Raw genomic sequence first — 26,089 nt, forward strand, 5'->3', positions numbered from 1 at the left:
TCAGGTTTGCTCACATTTAATTTTAGCTTCATATCTGTATCACACGCCTGGAGATTGGGAAGTAAATCTGCCTTTATATGGCAATGAGAAACTTTGTAAAGCAGTACTAATGAGGAAGAAAATGAACATTAATTAAACTTGCGGTTACAGGATAGGCTGAAGCTCTGGAGTCTGAAGCAGCAGTTAGATGGGTTGCTTCATTACAGCCTAGAACAGGAGCTGTGATGGGAATGGGAATGAGGAGACAATTAAGTTGCTCACTGAGTGCACATTTAATTAGCCACGGGAGGTAAAGCTCTAAAACTCGGGATTTTCTGTAGATCCTAAATATGCCAGGCAGTTTTTCTATCAAATTACACTTTTAAAGAATGCCTTTAGAAATGTGAGTGGGGTCGGGGTGTTGAGGAGGTGAGGTCTGCTCCAACACAGAGCTGTGCAGGAAGAGCTGCTGGGAGGCCTGGCTGCGGGGATGGGGCAGCAGGTCCTGTGGGGAGGGGTGGCCTTGTCCTGTGTAGCTGGGCAGGTAGGGAAGAGCCCCTGCCATCCTCACGCTTATGGGTGTCTGTAGATCCTCTGGTCCTTGAAAGCCTGGCAGGTCTTCAGGGGCACAGGAGCTCTATTGCCCCCCAAAGAGATTAGTGCAGCCCTAATGCCAGCCCTGTGTGTCGCTATGAACTCATTTGTGGCTTATCAATATAATCTTTGTCTTAATTAGACAGGGCAGTCACTCTGCCATCCTTACGGGATTTTTTCCTGAGTGGCTTTCACTTCCAAATAACTGCCTTGCTAACCTTAGCAGAGGTTTTGATTCTTTGAACTGCAGTTTCCTTTTGATTAAGTGTCTTCTGCCTTTAATGCATATTAATGAGTGCTAAGCAGTGCCTGACTAGAGTAATTTGCTGCTGGGTTCTGGGAACCCTTGGATGGAAGGCCTGGGGATGTCCTGCTTTGGGAAATAGTGGGATTTTATGGGCTCTTTGCTACAGTTCATTGTGTTCCAAAGACAAATGCATTTTCAATTAATTTGTATTTTTATTAGTCACAGGACACAGTCACAGCTGCCATCATTATTTTGCAATATTCTCACACTCACTTTAGTTTGAACTTAGAAGCTCCAGAAGATGAGGATGTAAAGGCTTGGTGGGACAGAGGCTGGGCCCTGCTCCTGGCTGTGTAACACAGCATCTGCGTGGCTGTGAGGGGACACCACGGGCATATTCCTGAGCCTGCATGAGCAGCACTGCCAGGATGGGCAATGGGCATTACAGACCGGGGCAGTGCTGGTAGCAGTTCCTTGCAAGCTTCTGGGAGCTGTTCTGCCCAGAACTTGAAGAGACTGAGAACTGAAAGGCTTAATTCTGTTTGCACATTGCCTGGAGTAAATGGAGGATAACCCAAGATTGTTCTCAAGTCTTCTTAGTCCAGCCAGTATTGAAAGGAAGGCACAAATTTGCTCAAACAATGCAACACCTGGTGCCTGCAAGCAATCGCAGCTTCCTGGTGGCTTTTTTTGTGATGTTCTGAGTTTTATCAGAACAAAATCGTGAGGCAATTCATCCTGAGCTTTTCAAATTCAAAGCACTTGGCAAAAAACATAAGTCAGCCTTTTGAATTATCCTACAGGACTGTTGTTATGGTAGTTAAGAAGTAGAGAAATGCACATGAAGAGGTTAAACCTCTCACTTGAACTGGCAAGGAATTGCGTGGTGGAGAAATGCAGGAGTACCATGTGAATGGGCCTTGTATAATTGTGGGCATGTTCTTGGGCAGATGGCTTGAACTTTGGATTGCTGTGGGAACTCTGCCTTGCAGTCTCAATGAATTTTCTTCCTAAACTCTTAAATAAAGCCATATTTTCTTACTTAATTCAACTTAAGACACAAGAATAAATTGGCTAATAGAAAAACTGTGTAGAATCTGTAGAAAAATATATAATTCTTTTACGATCCAAATACACACAATTATAAAAGCTGTTCTAAAACCAGCAGTAGATCAGATCTGACAGAAGTTGTCTGCCTGGTAATTTTCCATGGAAGGTTTCCCAGGGAGGTGGTGGAGTCTCCTTCTCTGGAGATGTTCAAGACCTGCCTGGATGCCTACCTGTGCGACCTGCTGTAGGGAACCTGCTTTGGCAGGGGGGTTGGACTCGATGATCTCTGGAGGTCCCTTCCAACCCCTACAATTCTGTGATTCTGTGATTCTGGTTTGAACTCCAGGCTCTCATTGGCACATCCCTCTGCACGTCCTGCAGGTATGGACTGCATTTTAAACAATGCATGAACAATTAAGAATTGGCATTAGCTGCTGAGGTTTAATAATAGGTTTTAAAAGTCCAGAAATATGTAGAAACGTGTTTGCAACAATGCATCTTACTTGCTAAAAGCAAAATCCTGTTCTTTCATTGGACGTCCATGTGTATCTCCTGGGTATGTGTATGGCAAATGCGTTGTATGCTGTGCAGGTAAGTGTGCAAATGCCTGTTCCTTCTTCATCCTTAGTTGTGTATTTCTCATTAAAAGACTTTAGCATTGCTGGATATAATATCCAATATCAGAAGAAATGTGGGCATACATACAAGTAAAATAAGTATTAAAAGGAGAATGAAGGGTAATTCGGTTCTGAAGTTGTCATGTACCCCTCAAAACACTCCAGAATATCAGTGGCTGTCTCTCTGGGTTGAGCACTTGCTTGTTTTAGCTGCCTTCAGCTGCTGAGCCTGTCTCACCTTTTTTGTGCCTGATGTAGAATCTAAATTAGATAAGAAGAACCAGGACAGGATTTCAAATTCAGTTTCCTCTCTTACAGGCAGGATGGCACTGGTTTAAATTGCTTCGATATAATTTTGCTTCTTTAATCCTTCCTCTTCAATCTGTTTCTGTATACATTACATACATGAAATCTGGGACTGGAAATCTTGCCTAATGTGAGTTAAGACATGACAAATGAACCTGACATTTTTCCAAGGAGTGAACCAAAGAACAGACTGTATTTATAGTGGTAGAAATGCAGTTTGCTGCTTGTAGAAGGAAAAATATGAGTTGTATGAGAACTTTACTGCTGGGATGTGGTAAGGGTGTTTTAGATGATGCTTGTTTCAAGTGAGGGTACTGAGTTTGAGGCAGGCAAACTGCTTCTCCTGGAAGTCTGAGGTTGAGTTTCTCCCAGCAGGGCTGGGGGTCCCAGAAGCACAGGTCCTGAGAACTGTCATCACATCCAGAAGCTCCCAGTCCAGTCCTGTCAGTTGGGTGTGCTCAGTGGGCAGAGTGGCAGGAGTGTGATGAGGAGGGAGGTTCTTCTGAAGGTCATTTTGGCTTTCTCTCTTTAACAGTTTAAAGTTATTCCACATTAACAGTAAGGCTTTCAATTTACACGGTAACTTTTTGCCACTTGAAGTTCTCAAAAATAGATTTGGAAATATATGCAGAAAAATGGACTGAAGCCAACCAGCTCTGCAGGGAACTGCTGCCCAATGTATCCTGTGCCCTTGGGCAGGGCTGCGTGTGGGAGACACGTGTGGAACACTGCGGTGCCCAGTTCTTCCACCTGCATGAAAACAACAGAAATACCTCTTCAAGGTGTTCAGGCTCTGTGGTGGTTTCCCTGCCGTGCTCAGTGCTGAGGATCATTCGGATGATGTTCCTCTGAGATGCTCTGTAGCAGTGTAAATGTCTCAGTTTTCCATACCAGGGCAGCCGTTCCAGGCTGAATAAGTTTTTCTCTCTTAGCAGAAGTGCTGCTGGCACCTTTCTTAAAAGGAGCTATGGCTAATTCTTGAAAGAATTCTTTTATTTCTCTTTTTTGTCAGTGCAACGCTTTGTGTCAAGGGGAAAATAATCTCTGTGCTTATTTGCCTGCATGTAATCTGTAGCATTTCTGTTCTGCTTCTGAACAGAAAGGCTGACTACATTTTTTGGCTGTGGAACTGCCCATCAGGACCAGCTTACAGCACTGACCCCATCCTCTGTTTAGCAGATAGGAGGCACTGGAGCAGTCTGTGGCTGACAGATAGCCAAGGTCATATTAACTTGCATTGTAGCTGGTTTCTAATTGAGATGGTATTTCCTAGACAGGTTCTCAGACCTGTGCTTCGCTCATCTGGTTTAAGGAGAAATCCCTTTGGTTCAGGGTTTTACCTTTTGTCCTTTCTTGTCAAGCTGGGGAAATGGAACTTCATTTTGCTCTAATAAGGAATTCACCTGGCTTCCTCTCTGCATCCTAATTGCTCTCTAGAGGACACTAATGTGTGCTTAAGCATACTGTAACTATTTACTCACAGTGTCAGCTGGGTGTGCAGTAACACAAAATGTTCAATCTCTGCCCTGTTCCTCCAGGCTGGCATGATTCGCACGGACAAGGACGAGTTCTTCATTGAACCTCTGGAGAAGGGGACTCGTGAGGAGGAGGAGGAAGGAGGCAGAACACACGTGGTCTATCGCAGAGCAGCTGCCAAGAAGCAGCTTCCAATTGAGGATGCAGATACCCTGTACAAAGGTAAGGCAGAAATGTTAATACTGGCTGACATATAAAGTGTAACTAAAGGGACGTGCCAAGGTGGCTTGCGGACTGTTTTTGCTATCCTCAAAGTGGTGTTATTCCTCTGTAGGCAAACAGGTAGGGAAGCAGTTCAGAAATTTATCTGGGATAAGCAAGCTCTGTAGCAGCCAAAACTATCTCCAGGTTGATGGAGCTTTGTATGCTTTAAGGAGCTTTCTTGGCTCTAGACACAGCATGAAGTCATTGTGCCAGCTAAGTCCCTGTGGCAGAGCAGAAGAAGGGGATGGTGAACAGAGCAGCATTGCACGAGTGCTCCATCAGCTCAGACAGGTAGCAGTGCTGCCTTTGCAAAGGCTGTGTTGCAAAGCTGCAGCAGGGACCCCAGTGCTGAACATGATACATGGGCTTCTTGTGGTCAGTGACTTCACTGGGCTAAATTTATTCCTAGTGGTGAAATAATGGCATCTTCTGATATGAACACAATTTATTTATGGTTCTGATTTATTGGGATTTATTTATGGATTTATTTATGCTTCTGATTGTGGAATTTAACATAACATGTATGGAGTAGACAGCAGTAGTGTGGAGAGAATATTAAGTCACAGCTTGAACCAGTGATTGAGCACCTGGTGGGAAGGCAAGGCCAGCCCAGGCGATTGCATACACCTGAGTGACCAGAAGGGGAGGAGCCAGGATCCACCCTTTCCCAGACCTCATTTAAGGGTTAGCAGTGGATGCAGGGGGGTTTTGTTGGAGATTCCTGTGTACCTGAGGCCTTCTGAAGGTAAGCAGCTTTTTTTTTTTTTTTCTCCTCCCCAATTTATTTTTGTGCCTTCCGTTCTTTCATCCAAGCAGACCCTTACTCTACATAGCTTAAGATCATGCTACCCTGCCATTTTGCTGTGCTTTCCATCGTGTTGTGAGTAAAAAGATCTAAGCATAAGCAATCTTTCTATGCAGTATTTTCTGTTTCTTTTTAGTTATAGTTCCTCTTTTGGTGAATAAATAATGGATGCAAACCTTGTAAGTGGATGTTATGACAACTAGCTTTAACACCAAAATTAACTGGGTTGTTTGACAGGAAAAAAAAACTGTCTGTATTTTTGCTCCAAATGCGTGCACCGAGCAGCAGAGTTATTTGCTGCTGCACCCTAGAATCATCCTATTGCAGCATGTTTTAGGTATAATGCAAAGTGTTAGACTTTCCTCTGCAGTAGTATTCTGGGTGATCCATCTCTCTCTCGAATACGCTTTCAAAAGATAGATGTTGTAACGTGCTATCAAAGCTCTGCAGTGCTCTTGCATGTATTAATCTCCCCAAGCCCCATGGAGGAACAGTCATGGAGATTAGGCAATGAAGTTGGAGTTGTAGAATTGTGTTGGAGGGGACTCTTAAAGGCCAACTGCCCTGCAACAAACAGGGGCATCTGCGTTAGGGTAATAGTGTAATTGTGTGCACAATAGTGTAAACTTCTCAATATCCAAGTTAATCTGAAGGAGAAAAAAAGAAGCAAACAATTGTAACCATCTGACTTTACTCCAGTTTGGCCACCAGAATGACCAGAATGAATGTTGTGACCAAAAACAGTGCTGTGCTGGGTTCTTCTGATTGCCTTTGTGCTCATTTTGGAGCAGAGCTGGGGGTGGCAGGCCTGAGAGCCACAATCATATGGTGGAAGTTGCTCTGTTTGTAGGTTTTTATAAAATTATTGCAGTGCTGGAAAATATCAGCCAGTCACAGTATTTCCTCTTAAACAAAGGACTTGATGTTATTCACACCTTATGGCAGTGTTTTTGTTTTCGGATGGTAAATATTCCTCAGGAGTAGGAGTCTGGTACGCAGCGAAGTGTAAATTGTAGATCAGCTTCAGTTATTGGCATGCAAGAGAAAGGCTCTTCTGACAGCTGTGTCTGAAAGCCTCTGCAGATCACAGCTTTTGGTGGGGCTGCACATGGACTGCCAGGTGGGACTGATGGCAAAGCTGTGCTGCAGGGTGCTGTGTGATGCTGGCAGCCTTCTGCTGCTGGGCCTCCTCGGGGCCTCGCTGTGCTGTGTGCCTGCATGGCCTGGAGTTTGTAAGCTCTGGTGCAAAGGCATGAAATAATAATAGCTGTCAGCCAGCACTGTGGAATTACAAAGCAAAGGTGTGGCTGAACTCCCACAAGCAAAGCTGAGCTGTAGCACTGACCGTGTCTGGAACAGCAGGTGTCTGTGCTAGGTAGGAACTGTTGTGTTTCTCTTACTTTACATTTTAGAATAAGGAAACAAATGCAGAGAGTAACAATCTGCCCTCCACCTGTCCTCTCTTGATTTGTAAAATTGATAAAGATTAGTTTTTCTGTTTGGAAAAACAGAATGCAACCACAAATTACTGCACTTGTTTTGGCGCCTTGGGATTCTCTTTGCCTTTAACAACAAAAGAAAATAAACAGCTACTCTGAAACTGCTCTTCTCCTGTACTCTTATTAAACCTGACTTTTCACTCCTAACTTGCCATGGGCAACAGTCTTAGAAAGGACATGTTTTTCAGGGAAAAAAATATTTTTATTTTCTAGTTTGTCTTTCTGCAGTATGCATCTAGTTTTGTTGAATGAGTGTCAGAATACTTAGTGTGGGGTATTGGTAAGTACATGTCTCCAAAACACTCGGAGCGAATCAATGGGCTTCTTTTAAGAAATCACTTTCAGCATGTTCCTTCTATTTAATAAAGAAATAGTAAATAAATAAGAGATGGAAAAAAATAAAAGAACGTTTAACCCATTTAGCCAAGAGCTCTCCTCCTCTTCCATCATCCCTGGAGACATTGATGTAGTTGCCAAGTCCCATGAATTTACATGTGATGAATTGTAATGGTTGGACTATTTTTAAAGATCAGCCTCCAGGAATCATATAAATATGGAATGAAGTTTTTTTTCCCACTAGTGGAGCTTCTGTCTCTTAACTGTTGATAAAAACTTGGTTTTCTATCTAAATATCTTAAAATGGAGAACATCACAGTATATAATATTCCACAATTTTGAAGGTAACACCTTTCAAAATCTTGGGAGATTTGGGAGAGGGTTCGAAGTTACGATTTTTGAGTGTTTGGGTTTAGAAAGATAGATACGAGCTGCTTGTAAATGCTTCAGTCTCTTCCACTCTTTGTCCCAGGTAAACATTTGCTTTGGCATCCTGAATCATTGCATTTTGACTGGTGTAGGACTACATGGTCTTAGTGAGAATTACAACATAAAGGGAACATTTCTATCTGTTCTGCCTCTGTAAACAATACAGTTTGTGAATGTATTGGAGAAACCCAAGCCTTGTGTTTTAGGCAACTAAAAACTAAGGAATTATGCCATAAAAGTCCATGTGAGCTCACTATGGCTGTCTCAGTTGGGCTAATTCTTCTGGAAAGACACATTATTGTGCCTGGTTGATGTATGGCAGGTATGGTAGAAATAAACCCAACTTTGACTAGCAAGTATGTTTCTGCTGTTTGCATGCGTCTGATAGGTTATTTTCCTCTAGATAAAAATAGTCAGCTGAAAATATCTTAGCATTTCCAGTTGAATTCCTTCTTAAATAGGTGAGAAATGTTGCCTGATAGCAGTAAGGTTACCTGCACAACAGAATTAAAATTAAACAGGCAAACTTGAGGAGGATTGTTTTCGTTTCTTGAAGCTGCGGTTTTTTTAACTGGAAATGTTCTTTAGGTGTTAAGAGAGATGGAATCAATGGTTTTGATGAGGTCTTGATTTTATTTTTTTGGTCTCTAAAGATGATCTGAGTATCAGCCTTCTAAATCCTATCCACAGCTAAATCACTTTGTATGTTGATCAACTGAGAGGCAATGATTATATGAAAACTTCCTTAAGGTTTGCATTCTTTCTCAAAATCGTTGTTTAAATACATTATTTTGAGTTTTACTGTATTGCTTGACTGCTGGGAAACAGGAACTCACTTCAGTTGACATTTTTATTTACTGTGTAGATGAAGGATGACTTTAGCAAAGGGCCGTTTATTACTGAAGAAGACAACAAGGTAACTCTCTAGCTGTTCTTGAGGCAGGGAGATTGTTCTTTCTTTAACTGCAAATGAAATCCCTTGGAATGGTGAAGCCCAACCTGACAGAAGTCCCATCAAGAATGCACTCCGGGCTGACAGGCTGGGCAGACTTGCACATCTCCTGGTGGATCCAGCTCCTTTCACAGCAGTGCTTGGCTTTGCCTGAGGTCAGATCTTCAGGGAGGTAGGACTTGGTGCTGAAAGATGTGATCATTTTATATGATCCTGTGGAGCACTTCCTGGGGCAAAAATGTCTTGCTTTTCTCTAAATGTCAACCACTGTTTCCTATTTTAAGTTCAGGGTGGCTAACACCCCTCCAGATATAAGTGTATGCCAGTCAGGTAAAAGGAAAGAAATGTTGGTCGCTCCTGTTGAAGAAAAGCACTGTCTCCTTTCTGAGCCTGTATCTGTACATTCGTAGAGCAGAGCTTCTCCTCAGCCACGTTACTGACACCTCCTGCCTCTCTGTGGCTGAGAAGGACCAAATAAAGCCTTTCTTCTTTCTCACACTGATGGGACATTGGGGAGTCCAGAGGGCTTGAGGGCCAGTCCAGCAGGAGAGAAACCTCTTGTCAGTGTAAGCTGGGATAACCACACACTAGAAGCTGGTTGAGGGGTGGGGAGGGAAGATAAAGTTTAAAAAACAAACAGCACAGTAAAGTTGTAAAAGCTCAGTTGCCAGAGCTTTGCAGGTTTTAAAGATGATGTTTCAGATGAGGACTGCTCCATCATAGTCCATCAAACTGCCAATGTCATTGATTTACTAATGTATTTAAATTACTCTTTAGAAACCAACGTGAGTCTGTTGCACATTTCTGCTGGGCTGCCTGCAGCAGCACTCAGACCGGCTGTGGGCTGGCTGGGTGCCATTCTAATTTACAGAAACTTTTCTGGTTACCTTTGCAGAGGAACCGTTCCTTCAGCACACCAAAGTTTCTCCAGATTCAATCGATATTTCCTCTCAGAGTGTACTCCTGCTGATTAATTGCTGTTCCTTATTTTGTAGTCAGTAAGGCACTGATGACAGTATTTTTTTTCTCCTTCCTACATCATCTGTGCATGATAAATACATCTGTCTCTCTTCTGCCTCGGGTTTTCTCTGAATTGCACATTGCAGATTCATGGGGCTTTTCTGGGAAGAGAAAGATCAAGAATTTAGTTGTGTTTCAGGTCTTGAATAAGTAGTGAGGTTATGCACTTCAGAAAAAGAAGTCCCAGAGGGTTCTCAGGCCATTGGATGTCACCCTTCCCAACCACAGATGTGGCTGATGAAGCAGTTTTTTGCTAGGACAGCCAAATAAGGCACTTATGTGAAACTCTTGGGTAAATCTGAAGATTCATTTTTCATAAACATGTAATAAATCATCTGGGATGATTACTTGAATGCTAATGAGCAGTATATTTTTACATGCTTGGCATGTACTAGAGGGAATAGACTTTTTTCCCCAGAGTTAATAGAACTTTCTCCCATAGATGCATGGATTACCCCATAGTGGATTTGCACTGTACCCATCCTGTCCTCCCAATCCGTTCTAGGCAGCTGTTCTTTTGGCTGGGAATAAACATGTAATGGGATCATTGAACAGAATGCTTTTTAAAAAGATTTAGTTATTTTCTGAACATTATTTGAATCTTTCTCAGAGATGAGTGATTTTTCTTGTTTTGTTTTTTTTTTTTTTTTTTTCTCTAGGGGCAGAAGGGAAGTGTTTGTGTAATGGGAGACGCATGCTGATATTGTATGCATATCAGGGCCGCCATAAAACTGTTGGCTGCTTTTACAGTGGGCTTTTTTAAAAATTTTTGAGTGTTTCGGAAATTGTGTTGTGGCTTCAAATGGTCTTTGCTGTCAATTAAAACAACCCCCCAACACTTATTTTTCCAGATGCTAAAAATCACTTTCCAAAGTTGGACGTGCTTTGTCATCAAATGCTGTGGTTGCTGCAGCACTGTTTACTTTCAGCAGGTACAGAATCCTGCTGTGCACAGGTGAAGGTGGTGGGGCAGCACAGCCACGTGCAGAGCATGGAGCTGCTCAGGGATGCTGCATGTGATGGGGGATGCAGAGGGGCCGGAGCAGAGCGCTGCCATGTGCTGCTGGCTCCACTGTGGTTTCCTGGCCCCTCTTCAATGCACTCAACAAAACCACAGTCATTTCTTTAATAAATGGCTTCTAAACAAGGAGACAGGAACATAATGATACTATATTAAGGACTTCCATTTCTATATTCATCCCTTCCCATCCTCATTAGACAGCTGGAGATGCATGCAGACTTCAAGGAAGCATTTATGTGCATGCTTAGCTGCAAGCAGGTACTGAAGTCAATCTGAAGTCAAACTGACTTCAGTAGCATTTGTATCCACACGTCTGTTAGGCCAAATGTTTTCTGGTTGGAGGTGGGTTCATCCTTTACTGATAAAAACTTGTTGCTGATGCTTTCTACTTCTGATCAATGATGCATGAATTAAATGTGAACGACTTAATTGTTTGTACTTATGAAATATCAGTGATTCATTTGTATTGTTTTTCAATTAAACAAATAATATTCAGTTCATTCTCAACTGACGAGTTCATTTTAGCTTTGCTGCTATATTGAAACAACATGAGAAGGCTCTGGGTGACTGCTGTAAACAGCTTACAGCTGGAGCTGAATATTACCAAATGTACTGAGTGTTGCTAAATATAAGGAAATGATAATAAAGCTGGTCCATAAATCGAGAGCTTTTATACAAATGGTTCTAACAGATGAGCCCTCGAAAACATGAGGAAAATACTTTTTTTTTTTTACATTTTTCTATTAATTAATTCAGCACAAGGGGTGTGTGAAACTAAGCTTGACTAATCGCTTGTTTATGTTTATTCTTAGCCAAAACTCACTTGTTTATAGATACGTTTATAGAGACAAGACACTTAACAACAGCTTTCATGACTGTTTGCTTTATTCTGCTTTTTTACACCTGTTGATCTCCCAGGACTTAATGACTTTATCCTCACAACCTCATGGGAGGAACAAGAGAACAAAACATTGTCCTTTTGGACAAGGTTAGCATCAACCTTGTTTGTACTGAAAGCCTATATTGTCCTTTGCTGGTAATGGCCCGCTGTCAGACCAGAGTTCATAGGAGCAGCGGTTCAGAAGTCAAACCTCGCCTTCCCATGCGAGTACTGATGTGTGTGAGTGTGTGCAGCCTCCTGCAGGCCTGTGTGGAGCTTTTCCTTATGGAAATGTATGTGCACACCCACACACTTCTGCAGTTTCGCATGGATTGTGAGTTTTCCCACCAAGTGTCATCCTGCTGGGGGCTGTTTATTTACCAGCTACGTTCATGTTGTCCAACCTGCTGAGGAAGACAGAGCGTGGCAGTAATCCAGTGGGTTCTGATGTCTCTGCCAGGCACAAAAGGGGAAACTTGTTCACAGAAAGACCTTAATATTCTGTCCTGACAACTGAGCGCGTTCTGCAGGCTGTATCTCTGCTTAGGAAATGGATTCTGAAGCTGAGAATTCAAAAACATGGGTAGCGTGTACCGCTTGGTGTTTTGTATGATGGGATTATTCAAACTCTGTGTTTAATAACAATATGCAAAATAGCATCTGGTGTGCGTCACTGAAGTCAGCTCGAGTAGAAGAAGCTGATAAACATTTGCTGTAGACTGAAAGCGGCATAAATCTTGTCTGCTGTCCATGATAATGATGATAAAGTGGTTTGATCAGGCAAAAAGCTCCGGGCGTCATCAAATGAAAGCAATGGGCAAGCCCAGAGTTGTGAGGGAGATGGATATCCTTCAGACATGGAAATTTCTGTCATCTCTTGCAGAGGAGCCACATGTGCGGCCTTATGAAGTGGTCCAAGGATTAAAAAAGTATTCCAGCTGGTTCTGACTGTTGTCAGCCATGTGAACTCTGCCGCTTGCTGGCGGGGTGCTGGGTGCTGCTGGTGCCTCATTGCTTGCAGAGGTGCTGCTGGAAGGGTTGCTGTGTTGATAGTGCTGCTAGACCCAATGGGAGAAAAGAGCGATCATTTTGGCCTCCTCTGCAGTGATTAAATTACATGGTGGCCACTGTACTCTGAATGTGTTCCTATAAGCAAATGCTTTCTTGCTCCTAAGCTCACTTCCAATTAAAGGCAGAGCATTTCAATGTGTCAAAGCTGCAGAGGCCAGAGATGCACCTGTGATGATCCAATAGTCAGTGTGGGGTGGGTGCCCACTGCCCAGAGCTGTGCTGATAGCTGGAGCCGGTGTTGGGTAACATCTTTCTCCAGCCATTTTCTAACTTTTGTTTGTTTGTGTCTTTTGTGTTTTGAATTCCATAAGCAATGCCTGGGGCTGCTTGGGCTTTTTAAGTAAAAATAACTTTCACTTGAAGAATAAACAGCAGGAGTGCTAACTTTCATTTTGGCTTGTGCAAGTCTCCTTTCCCCAGTGCTTTCCTGAAATTACAAAAGACAAAAGGATCTCAGCCCAGAAGAAGCTGATGAAGCTTCAGGTTCAAAACTTCTGAAATGTGTGCTCTGGCACAGCAATGAACTTATTTCTTCTTGAAAACGTGTGCTTTTCTACCAAGCACAGAAACACTATTTTGAAGCAATGGAACGAGTTGAAGACAGAAGGAACTTAATGCAAATTGTGAACTCAGGCTGATCCCTCTGAATGATCGCATTACAAAGGACCTGTAATTATCTTTCCAAGTATTTGCTCCCCAACGGGGTGTGTAGCAGGAAGTCCCATGTGAAAATTTGCAGGTAGTAATACGAATTTTGTTGTCTCGGGTGTTGTGTCCCTTGTGTTTCAGGGGGCTCTTGCTAAAAAGGATGCAGCTGGAGGCTATGTGATGGGCAGGCAACTGAACTGTTTTGTTGCTTACCTCCGTGGCTGTGGGGATCCTGCCCTCCACTGGCTGCGTGTCTCCAGAGACCCCCATCCCATGTGAAGGGTATAAAGTCTCTGCTCTTGGAACTGCAGTGCTTGTTAGTGGGTTAAAAACTGTGCTCTATTTTTTTTTCTGCAGGTTCTTTGATTAAAAGCCTGGTTTGCATCTTTGCTTTTCCTTTTATCTGTGAGTTTTTGTGCAGTCACTTGTTCCAGCTCTGTGTGTGCACAGACCATCTGGCATGGCTTGCCTGCCCAGCACTGTGCCGTGCTTTCAAGGGGAAGAATTGTTAATCACAATCTGGATGGCGCGGGGGTTAGGGATGGGTTTCAGCTCAGCCCCAGAGCTGGTAGTTCTGCAGGTAGAAGATTTCTCAGCAAAACTCTGTGGTGCTGTGGGCTGGCTGTGCAAGGAAGGGAGGGCAGTGGTGCAGGAGGACCCAGCAGTGGGAGGAGGTGTGAGCAGAGGCCCTTGGAGCTCATCCTCATCCCCTGCAGTGTTTCCTGCTTGCAGAGCCTGGTGGGATGTGGCCCACTTGCCCCAGCACTGCTGGGCTTAAAGCAGTTGTCCTTGGAACATGATGCATTTCCCTGGGCTTTGCTCCATAGGGCAGGGTTTGCTCAGTACAGGTTGTCAAAAAAACAAACAAAACAACACTTTTTTTTTTTTTAAACTGTAATACTTCAGTATTTCTTCAGTAATCATAGCTTTGTGAAAACTGAGGTGATTATTTAAAGAATATTTTTAGGAGGGATTCTTTTATCTCAAGTATGAGTCACACATGAGACTTGCTCTGTCCTAAAAGTAACCTGAAAAAAAACAAACCCCATGGTAGCTTCTCTGTACAGCTGCTTTGAAATTTACAATACCAGATATCCGTGCACTTTGTGTCCATGTCTGTTTTTCTGTCAAGAGGTTTCCCTAGTTGTATGTGAAGGGGCACACCAGTTGTTCAAGGTGCTTAAGGTGTCTGCTGTGTGAGACTCAGAAATGTGGTATGCCCTGGAGCAGCTCCTCTGGGATGCACATCCCAGTACCTCTCCAATATTCCCTTCACAGGGAAATCAGGAGAGAGAGAGGGTTCACATGGTGATGTAGATCTTATTAATTTCAAAAGAAATATGAATTATCTTCCATTATCTCATGATCTTGTTTCCTATGCCTGGTTTTTCTTCCCCCTCCTTTTATCTCCTGAAGAATCTCAATGACGGTGTGCTTTAAAGTGCCATGGGGTTCTGAACAGGTCTTTGCATGTGGCAAGCAGTGACATTTTGAAAACATCCTTCTCTCGTAGGTCAGCACATCCAGGTCGCTTCATGTGGCAGCATCTGATGTAACTGGTAGCAGCAGTAGCTGAATAGTGACCTGAGAAATTGCCCTTGACTTGCTATTAATATGGATGAAGTTAATAGGTGCTGAGAACTGCTGTGCTTTGTGTTGCTGAGTGGGCAGCAATCCTGGTTGTCTAATCAAACGTTACTATATTATGATGTCTCAGAATCCATTCATCCTCTTGGGTTTCTTTCTAGGGCTCTCATTTTACAGAGGAATGCTGCTGTTACAGCAATGAACGTGTTGCAGTTGTTTGTGCAGTGGGGCAGCAGTTTGGTCCCCAGTCCTCTTGTAACCATGCATTCTCTGCTATCTGCCTCTGCCTGAGGATGTGCCAAACCTCTCCTATCTTGAAATTATTTGTTAGGTGGATTTTCTTAAAAAAAAAAAAAAAAAAAAAAAAAAAAAGTCAGTTTTTTTTAAACACATTAAAAAGTGAATTGTATGAAGATTGAGGAATCAGTTCTTTCAGGGATGTGAGCTTAAAATGCCTCATGACTGAAGGCCGTAGGTTAAATCTGGGTTTGAATCCTTACTCACAGACTGGCTGGCCATTCTTCCTGCCAGGTCACCTAGCCATTTCCCAATCCTTGCTGAGGAGGTGCTGATAAAGAGCAGACTGAAAATCATTTATTCTAACTTTATATTCTTCTCACAAGCTGAAGTTTTGTTTTGTTCTTTAAGCATAATCTCTGGAGCCTTGTTAAGCAAAAAAAATATGGTTAGAAAAGGGCAGCCCAAAGGCTCTTGGGTAGTGAATGACCCAGGCAGCCCTGAAACACTCCAGTGTAAAGTACAACAGAAGGGGTAAATCTGTTGGGTTTTTTATTTTTCCCCACACACTGTAAGGTGAATAATTTCTAGATTTCCAGGTATCTTTCTTGGATATCACAATTACACGTGTGCAGAGAGACTGATCGTATTGACACTTCCATGGCAACCAGTTGTAGCATTTCAGATGTTGACCTGCAGGTCACAAATTGCTGAAGCAGAATATTTTTGGAATGCTGCTGAAATCTATCAGCCTACTGCAGAACTTAAGGATGACAGCACAGCAACAAAATACACAGAAGGAAACACAGGATAAAGCCTGTGCTGAAATTCAAGGGAGTGTTATAAGCACCTAAGGGTTAATTTTGGCTTTTTTTGTTTGTGGCTGTGTGATAAAGGTAAGGTGGTGGTAAAAATGTTGTATCTACTCCTATTTCTCTTCCCCTAGAAGTGCTGATGGATTTCAAGAGTGTGGTAGTAGTGGTGGGATGTGAGGAAGGGTGCATTGACTGAACCCACAGAGCCTTTCATTCGGTTCATAGTAACCAACTGATGCTGTTCCATCCGGGACCCTCTTATCAGACTGCCTGAAGAGGAATAGATGGTATTTGGTGCTGCTGAAATCCTGCTGGAAAGGACTGGCAAAGGCAGAGTTCTTTCAAAGAAAACCAGTGTGTCTGAACCTCGAAGATTTGCAGTGGGTGAGATTGATTGTGTTTTGGTAAGATTTACTGTCCTCAGGGGTCTCAAGTCAGATGACTGGAAAGCCTGATTGTTCTGAAGGGGATGGTTGGACACTTCCAAGATTCTCTGGGAGGAAGAATCTCTGAGCTAAAGGCCACATTTCTTCCATAAGATTTTTTTTAATAAGTTCTCTAAGGGGGACTCAACACTTTGCAGTGTGAGGTGGAACTGTGTTCCCACCAAATAAATTAGTGTCTCTATCAAACTCACTATAAGCAATGCTTATTATTTGATAGCTAACTGTCCCAGACCTTATATCAATGTATTTTCTGGAAGCTGCCTTTGTAATAAAAAGTTATTAGTTGCTCAGTGTGTGGCATTCAGCTGAACCATGCACTTGAGCCCATTCGTACTGATATTTTTAATGGTGAGTTTCACAGTGGGTTCAGTGAGAGCTGGCCCAGTGCAATGGGAAACACAGAGACTAAATATCAAGGAACTGCAAAATGCCTTTGTCTGCTTCAGTCTGTACCTGTGAAGTTTAACTTACTTTGAGATTCATTTGCACACGACAGAGCTGCCATATAACCTGAAGCTGCATTGAAAATTGAGCATCAAACGGAGGCCCTGGCTGTGTGCATTCCCAGTGAAATCACCGCATGCAGTTCTTCTTCCGGAGACCCCTTTTATGTCTGCTGGGAGGCAGACTCATTCATAGCTCACAAAGAAAATTATTGGAGCCCATTGGTAAACACAGTTGCTTTCCTTGGTTTTACCATTCTATTCCATACGCATCGCGTGCTTTCATATGCTGTTCTGCAGACCTTACAGTCACAACAGATGTACATTCATCACGTAGCTCATGGCTCGTGGTTGTCATATGCCTTCATGTCGCATGCTTAGCCTTGTTCTGCCTTGCAGTGTTGACACCATGAGTTGTTTCTTTTCTTTTAATCATGCCTCCGTTCCTTCCTGATGCTTTCTAATTGAATTATTTTCTAAGTTTTCCTTCTCTAGCCCTATTTTGAGAGATGAACTTCACTGTCCTTGATCTCATTATTATGTTCATATTTTGTTTTAATCCAATTTGCAGGACATACACAGTGCCTTCCTTTCCCACAGTGCTTTCCAAAAATCACTGCTGTGTGTTCAAGTAGTACTTTCATCTCATCCCTCTGCTTCACTTCTCTGAAAAACGGCTCAACTGATTTCAATAGTTCTATGCTGTATGTTTCCTTAATTGACAAAAACTACTTTGACTTCTGTAGTGTAACTTAAAGTTGTCCAAAGTTTTTACTTTTCATCTCTTTTGTTACCCTTCTGCGCTTCCAGTTCATCTTCTCCGCTTCATCCAGCTGATCTCTTTTTAACATCCAAGACTTGGATTTACATCTCCAAGGGATACCTTGGGCACTTGATCTTTGCCGGAATCTTTGAGGCCTCTCATCCACAGTTCTCATTCAACCAGTCATAACTCTTCAGTCTTGTGACTACTGTGTACCAAGTGGCTGTGCTTCATGAGGCCTTTGCTGCTCTCATTTTTCTTCCAGTGTATAATCGTTTTACAGCAAAACTGCTGTGAGAATGTTAGTATTTTTTAGCAGGTCTGAGTAGTTCACGTCCATGGGCTAATTTGCCATGAAACACAAAAACAAAAGGCAATCCTTGCTCCACCAACCTTAGAATGTACATTAAACCCAAGCAAAAGAATCTGAAGTTGTCTTATTGCTGAAAGGAAATGTGCTTACTTGTATGTCAGCGCCCTAAGCATTGATCTTTCTCCCTGTTCTTTCAGGAATCATTGCCATATGTAAAAACCTTTCTCGCTTCCTTTACAACAAAGGCAAAATGTTCAAGTTCTTCAAAGCAAGCTTCAAGTTCTGGAAGTGCCCAGGAGGCAGCAGTGTTTTCAGTTTCTATGGATAAGATCTCGGGAGGTTTCATGGATCCTGAGGGTAGAACCAAGAAGGCACTTGCATGCTTGGGAGCTCCCCCTATACACCCATAGCCACTGTCCTCTCTTGCTTCTCCCCCTCAATGTTGCCTTAATAACAAAGTCACGAGGAGCCTTAATTTCATTTCGCTTTTTATTCTTTAAAACCACAAAGGGATTAACAGGATGTTTCTGAAATCTGGCCAAGGGCTCAGGGTGAATTTACTCCCTTTGGAAGCCCTGAGCTGGGCTGAGAGTGCCATGCAAGCTCACACCGGGATCTGCTTTTCCTGGGCAGAGCAGAAGCAAGACACGTGGCTGCTGCAGGTACTTTCATTGCTAGGTGCTCCACAAAGCCCTTGCCAAGGGAGAACTTTCCTGCTTAGTACAGGTGGTGCCTTGTCCTTGGGGCTGTCAGGCTCCATTGGATCCTATGGGCTGGGGTGGCGGTGGAGCCCAACCCACCTGTGAGCTGAGGAAAAGCAACTGCAGGGTTCAGAGGCTCAGAGCATGCTGATTTCCTGCTGGGGAGGTCGGTGGGCAGGGTTGGGATGCAGGAAGCAGAGAGAGGCAGCAAGGAAGGAGTGTGCCATTTAGTGTCTGCTTGTAGAGAGAACTGCATGCGCACAATATGTTTTGCCTTCTGCTGGCAGTCCTGGTGTGAAAAGCAGCATAGCTTAATTAAGCAGTGTCAAAAAACTCGATTCTTCCAATCTGCCTTCCAATCTGAAGTGTTGTTCTTTGCTGATTTAGCTGTATCTTGTAAGAGGTCCATATCTTTATGGCAAAATGATCAAGTTTCATGAAGATTTTCAGTATCATCTGGGTTTTATGCATTTTAATGGGACTTGGACAAATCTAGCTGTGGGAGTCATTCTATCTGGAATTTTCCAAATGAGGCTCTATTTGTCATTAGACTGAGGGGCCTCTGCAGTGTCCAAGGTGTGTGGGCCATTATGTGCAAGGTGTGTGAACTCTGTGTATTGCAGCACTCACCTCCCCTCGCACTGCAAACCCAACATCTTACTGAATGTGCTCAGGAAAGCCTATGGTATGCTCTGCACATGTGAGACAGCACTGGAGGATATCTCAAATTTATTGGGTATGTGCATGGCATCTGCAGACTCGCTTGCTCCAGTGCACGGCAGCTGCTGTGTATTTATTCTGCTTATCAAGCTGACTACCTCATGACCAGTGCTCTTCCATTAAGGAATGGTCCAAAGCACCAGGGGGATGTTGAGACCTCTGGCCGTCTAGAAATGCAAAGCAAACAGCCAGTATTATCAAATTCCACCTGGATGAAACTGGAAGATAAAGAACAGAAGCAGGAGGAAGCCTGAATGAACAAGAGCTGCCAAAACCATGGTCTCAAGGATGTACTGTTCTCAAGAGCTTTGTTAGGATTGTGTTTGATAAGAGTCAAGTTTCAGTGTTTTTTGGATTGTGTTTTGAACAAAATAAATCTTTCTGTTCTAAACTAAAAATGAAGAATACAAAAGGAACTTTTTACTGGGTAAAGAGTTTTTCCTTGGTAGAACTGTCTTCTCCTGAAATATGAAAGATCCTTTCCAAATGCAAAAGTTATGCAAACATGACTGAATATAGACATGTAACTGGAGAGTGTTTTTATTTTTTGCTAGTTTTGCAGGAGACCACCCACAAAAGTGTATCTTCTTGGCTGCTTCTGCTTTTATTTTTATTTATCTTTTCATCTGGAAAAGTACAATACATTTTGGTTGAAATCAGAGCCTATTCTGGCTTTAACTATTCTTATCAAAGCAGAAGTGAAAGGTAGTTTGAACTTTCCAAACAAAATGATCAATAGTTAACTGGAGAAAAAAAAACCAACACAACAAACCATTGAAAATATGATGTTGAAAGCTGGGTGCAAATGCTTTGTTGTGAAGGTGCCGAGTTCCTGGTCAGGCAGGCAGACAGACAGACAGACTGACCTTGCTCTCTGTGAGGAGCCTTCAGTCGGAAGGCGTTTTCCTTGCTATGAGTTGGTTTTGGCTGTACTTGTTCCCAGCTTTGAGACATTGGTTCACTGAATTGGTTGAAAACAAGTTCAGAAGCCTTGAAAACAGTTTTGTCTTACTGTTCCCAACCTGTTTCATGATGGCTGGTATTCTGAAATTTTACTCATTTTGAGAGCCTATTTCTTTCCATTCTGCAAATTCAGTCCTTTTGACTAGATAGGCAGGAAGTGTACTTAATAATTCCTGTGTAACCAAGAGAAACCCAGGATTCCCTGTAGAGGCATGCTTTGTGATGGTTACAAATGATTCCTCTTTACTCTCTGCCCTGTATTGCTCTGCGTACCGTCTGAACTATGATTTCTTCTGTAAGCAAAACCTTAAAAATGTGGTTAGAATGTGAGATGTTTATTGTCTCTTACAGTTCAGAAGTCAAATCCTCAGATCTCTGAAGTCATTGGTTAGTGCTGTTAGTATCATTTATCTACCATGGAAATAATCTCTCATGTCCTTGTGTACCCCACGTACCACCAGTTCCCATGTTACGTTGGTCAGACTTACATAAAAGTTCCAGAGAAAGAAATTCAGCAGTTTGCGCTCGGAGCCTACATTGTAGCCTAAATGATCTCACTGCTTAAAAATGTTTTCTTGGGTCTAGGTTTAATAATTTTTCACAATCTATCCTTTGTAGCCCTCCTCCACTTTCTTCTTTTAAAAAAATTCCTTCTCTTCCATGTGCCAATGTTTTCTAGACACATACGCTGTTATCAGATTGTCTTAGCCATCCTTCAATCAAGATGTACTTTTTTGTTCCCGTGGATGATTATTTTTTCCTTCGTCTTCATCTTTATGTAAATACAGAAATCGTACTAATGTAACCTCCTGCAGTTAAAATGATGCAACCTCACTTGTGTGGTTGTGTAACTTAGCTCTATGGGAAGACAAAATCTGTTTAGGAGAAGGCTTCTTTATCCCCATACCCACGCTATTGCCTGCACCAATAACCATCATCCAGAAGGTAAGTGATCTGGGGCAAGACACCAGAAGCATGGCTTGAAGTGAACAAACAAGATGATTTCCCCACCCTCAAAAAAAGAAAAACAAATGGGTAGGCAGCTTAGCAACATAGTGATCAGCTGAGTAAATGTGTGTCCTTGAGCAGAGTTCATGTTCTGTGGTTTGGTGGTGTTTGGAAGGAGGAATGACTCTTATTCATACATTCATATTCCCAAATAACTCTCAGTGATTAAAAAATCCTGTCTGAGCAAGGGTTTTTATTTTTTATTAGACTGCGTTGAACAAAGTAATATTCAAATATGGGTTACACAGGTAATCTGTGGGATCCACAGGTTCTTCCTTTTAGTTAAAGGACACTTTTGCAGAAGTGTTGTCTGTTTGTTTTTGGAGTGACATCACATCCTGATTCTGAATTAAAAAACATTTCAAATACAGTCAAAAGTAATCACAGATAAAACTTCAATAATGCAGATGTTGAATTCCAAGTTCTGTGTCATACGTAGAGGATATTTAAGAGTTCCCAGGTCAATAACTTTTCTCCACTGCATTGGTGATGGTCCAAAACTCCCCAGAGCTGCTGGCTTCCTTGAGATCATGCTAAATGCCTACTGGCACAACTGAGAGCTGACTCTTGTCCCACCTCTTTATTTAACATGTGCTAACTACGCTCCAAAAATGGGGAGAATGTTGTTCTCTGCAAAGAGGAAAATAGACATTGAATGTCTGTGCTGCGGTACGTACTAACCAAAACATAGAGATGGGTGCCAGAAAATTCCTTGCTAATATATCCAACCTATTTCTTTAAACGGATTGCTCAGCAGTTCCCCACAGTCCTTGCCAGTTAAATCATGAATGTCAGCAGGAACTGGTGGGAATTTAACTCAATAAAAATGTAACTCTGCTGCTTAAGGTAATGAAAAATCCAGAAGTGAGTGACACTTGCTAACATCTACACGTGTTCTCCCTCATCCAACACTGCAGTGTTGCAGCAGTTTGGCAATGGGGATGAGACTGAATGTACGTGAAGCTCAAAGCATGAGTGTGATTCACCCAAATGCTTTGGAAATCTGTGTTGTGCTTAAATAATTTGAAAGTCCAAAATTGGTGATTGAAAGTGCTGCTGTGCTTCTACCCAACGCATTACAGAATTTGGGACGATCAAACCTGAGTAAAACTGTGGCTCCTGCAAACTTCAAATTTCCCAGAGGCTCCCATTTAGTAGACTGCTATACATTGTTTTTAGAATGGGAAAACCTTGTCTCATGAATTTTGCTGAGGTTTTCTCTTATGTGCTGCTCTTTGTTGGTACTGAAGTGGTGGTGGCTCTCGACAAGGCACAGGGCTGCCCAAGAGCTGGGGAACTGCCCAACAAAGCTGGGAAGCAAACAGAAGGCAGGGAGATGATGCTCACTCTTGGGGCTAAGGGAGTAAGGGCAGATAGTGACGAAGGATTTGTGGATGCTGAGTACATCACGTTGCCAAAATTCTGTCTATTTGTTTCTTTGTGGTTTGTTGTTAGTAATGCCAGATGTTCTTGGTGTTGGTGTGGGGTCGTTGTGCCCCAAAGATCCAGGTCTGCATCTTAACAACAATTCTGCTGTCCTCAGCCACTCCCAGAATAGATTAGCGGGGTCTCCAGAAAGAGAAAACAGCAATATGCTTCTGATGACAGGGAATATTGAAAAATGATCTTGAGTAATAAATCCCTTCTTGTTTCCAAAAATGGCCCAGTAAAAATCTTGGTGTTCAGTACTAATCATCTATTGAGTTTGATATGTTTTGATGTAAGTACCTTCTGTTCCTCTTGGACTACTCAATAAGTTGGCTCTATGCACTGACGTTGAGAACCAGCTGTCCATTTGTTTGGTGTCTCTGGCCTCAAGTTGATTCATCTTAGTCTACTTTACAAGTGATAATAACTATCAATAAGGAAAATAGAAATATGAATGTTGTTCAACAATTCTACATCTGCATTTGTCCCTGTTAACCACGTGCACCGAGAAGTTTCTACCCCAGGCAGCATTCTGGCCAGAACAGTCTCATGGGTGCTGACTTGGACAACTGCCCTCCCTGTAATCCTGGAGAGATCTGCCCCAGTGCCTGAAATCAGGATTTCATGCTCCACGTTTGAGGCTGAGTGTGAAATTTTAATTCGCGCTTGTCAGTCTGAAGTAAGGGAGAAAGGAAAAGCAAAAAAAAAAAAAAAAAAAAAAAGAAGGCATATGATAAATTTCACACTTTGCACTGAACAAAACAACACAGCGCTTTCCTTCTGCCTTCTCAATGGATCTCTGTGTGGGCAGCTTGGAGCTGGCAGTTCATCTCTGGAGATGGCTGAATTGGAAGTGGAGTGGGTAGTATCACCTACCCTTGAGTTTACATGATGTTTCCTCCGATTAAACTGTTTTTATTTTGCTGAATTTTTCCCTAACATTACTGCTTTGGGCTGCAGTTCTTTGTGTCAGGTGTCTGCCAGGCCCAAGTTACAGAGGAAATTTCAGTCAGGCTGCTCAACAGGAAACCATGTCAATAATATTCAGTTCATTCTCAATGAATACAGTAAACAACCCCTCCAATGCAGCATCTGCTTGGTGTTTTGTTTGCTTTTTGCTGTCCAGGGTGTCCCTACATGCCTTTGTTCCTGATCCCTGCTCCTGTGGCTGCATTTCCACTGGAGTGTTTCCCTGACGTTAAAATCTCCAGCCATTAATGCATCTATTTTCATAGCCCTCTGCAAGAAGAGAATGTTTTTTTCCACCTCTAACAGAGGAGTAACAGAGTAACCAGTGATTAGAGCTTAAAACTTCTATTCTGTCTGGCCCACTGGAGACACCTCTGTTTTTTTTCCCCAGTGGTTTAAACATTCAGAGCACATCTCCTATAATGCCGATTTGCAGATAGAAGAGTTTGAGGCTTTTGAAAATCAAAGGCTGATGTTTCAAGCCAGATGGCTACTAAATGATGAGCATGTATTTAGCAGTGGCTGCAAAGCAATGTCTCTGTGGTGTCTGTGATAGAAGGGAGTTCTCCTTCGTATCCCCAAACATTTCTTCCCTCGACACTTCTGAACACTTTTAATCTTTTGCAACATGCAACTAAAGGAACTTCCATAGAAAATTACTCACTATGTTCTTCTGATTCATCTCTGCAAATGCTTGCAGTTTCCATGGTCAGGGATTTCATTGCAAAAAAAGTTGCACTGAGCCTCTCATTAAAATCTGTATGATAATGCATGTGCATGGGGGAGTGGGGTTAAGGTTGTGCAGACGTTAATTATGGCATTTCCCAGTAAGCAACCTTCATAGCTGAGACAACCTTTGACACTTGTCTGCTTCAGAAATGCTATTTAAAGGTGGAGTTCTGTATGAGAGCTGAAGGACAGCCTGTGCTTATTGCTGTTACCTGCTGGACTTGATACGATCCAAAGCATTTTCTGATGGATAATTGTGCAGTGATTGATTCCTGAAGTGCTTCCAGTGGGAGTTAATCCAAAGCTTAGGGAAATCATTGGAATTCTTTAGCATCAGGCTGCTGGCAAAGGCCTCATTCATCTACCTCTGTGCTACAGGTAAGTGGTATGTATGTAATAAATGCTAGCCTAAGGTTCTTTGATTTTTTTCTTATTTGAGAAATGTAATTTTTGTAAGGGTAATATCAAGAGACTATGCAAAAAAATATTTAGTTATGGAGGATCTTCTTTGCTCTGAGAAGTTTCTAGATATTTTGTTGGCGACCACTGATGCAGTGCTTGAGTATGGCATCTATCTTTATCTTCTGAGACTTTGAAGTATACCAGTTTCTACAATGTTGTCATGATTTTAACAGAATCTACTCTGTGCCGTAAGTCAGCACATTCTCTCTGTGGCCTCTATTTTGAGTAGCGTGGTGAGAATGGACTGAAAAAATAGTGTGTGCTGTGCTGGACGGAGCGAGGCACGGTGATGTGCTGCTCAAGCAATGACTGCCTGCCATGGCCTAAGCAGTGGTTTTGCAGCAGTGGCTGTGGAAATTTGCTGTCGTTGAGATTACAGAACCACTAGAAGCAGAAATCCAGATCCTAATTGAAAAGCAGGGATATCTGAATCTCACTCGATATTCTGGTTTTTGAAAACGTTTTGAAATGTGTTGGCTTGCTGAAAGGGACAAGTTTTGCTTTCAGAATACAACGCACTGCAACCGAAGATGTGAGTTAAGGCATTTCATGAGAACGTGGCTTCATATATTGCAGATTTTTTAATTTCTTGTTCTTTCTAGCCAAATTCTGCGGTGTTTAATTGGATAAAATCTCTGTTGGCATTGCTGGAAGGTTTAGTTGATCGAGGACTGTCAAAATTGGCCCTCAGTCACACTTGTGAATAAAAACAATTGCAAAGTACTAACATCTATCCAGTGAAAGCAAACACGGGCTGGACAGAGATCATCTGTTCCCATTTTATTCCCTTTTGCATCCTGTTTTGTCCCTTATAATAAATGGGCAACCTTTAGGTATTGGAGCTCTTAGACAACAAGTAGAGCTTATCCTTTGTTCCTAGAGAAAACAAGGGCATTAAGTGAGTGAGGGGGTCTGGGAGGAACTTGTCCTGTGCAGGGGCAGCTGGAGGAGCCCGTTCTGCACAGAGCCGTGTGCTGGCAGCCAGCAGTGGGCCTGGCCTGGGTGAAGCACAGCTCTGTGATTTCTGTTTCACAGCAAATAGCCCTTCCCTTCCTGTTGCTGCCAGAGCTTTAAGTGGAGGTTAACGCCAGGTTTTGGTATTACTGTAAGATGAAAGCTCCCAGCGATGACACAGCCACCCACACGTGTCTCCCGTGCAGTCATCAGGCACAGGGAATTTCTGCTGGGGAAGGACGCAGAGCATTTACGTTGGTGTCTCTTTCTGAATCACTGTCTGGAGATGCTTTCTTCTCTATTTATAGGGTGTAAGGTGAGCAGATTCCTAAACAGCTCGCTGCATCAGATGCTATA

At 42.6% G+C, this 26,089-nt stretch overlaps 1 protein-coding gene across 1 annotated transcript in view; it reads left to right on the forward strand.

The window, feature by feature from the left end:
- Positions 1-26,089, forward strand: part of ADAMTS2 (ADAM metallopeptidase with thrombospondin type 1 motif 2) — a gene marked incomplete at both ends in the record, with an annotated part of 164,346 nt that overhangs the window by 57,873 nt on the left and 80,384 nt on the right. The window contains 1 exon segment of the mRNA XM_079542544.1: positions 4,332-4,491. Coding sequence (XP_079398670.1) covers positions 4,332-4,491 — 160 coding nt within the window.

Source organism: Tetrao urogallus (assembly GCF_951394365.1).
Source record: "Tetrao urogallus genome assembly, chromosome: 14".
NCBI classification, from domain to species: Eukaryota; Metazoa; Chordata; class Aves; order Galliformes; family Phasianidae; genus Tetrao; species Tetrao urogallus.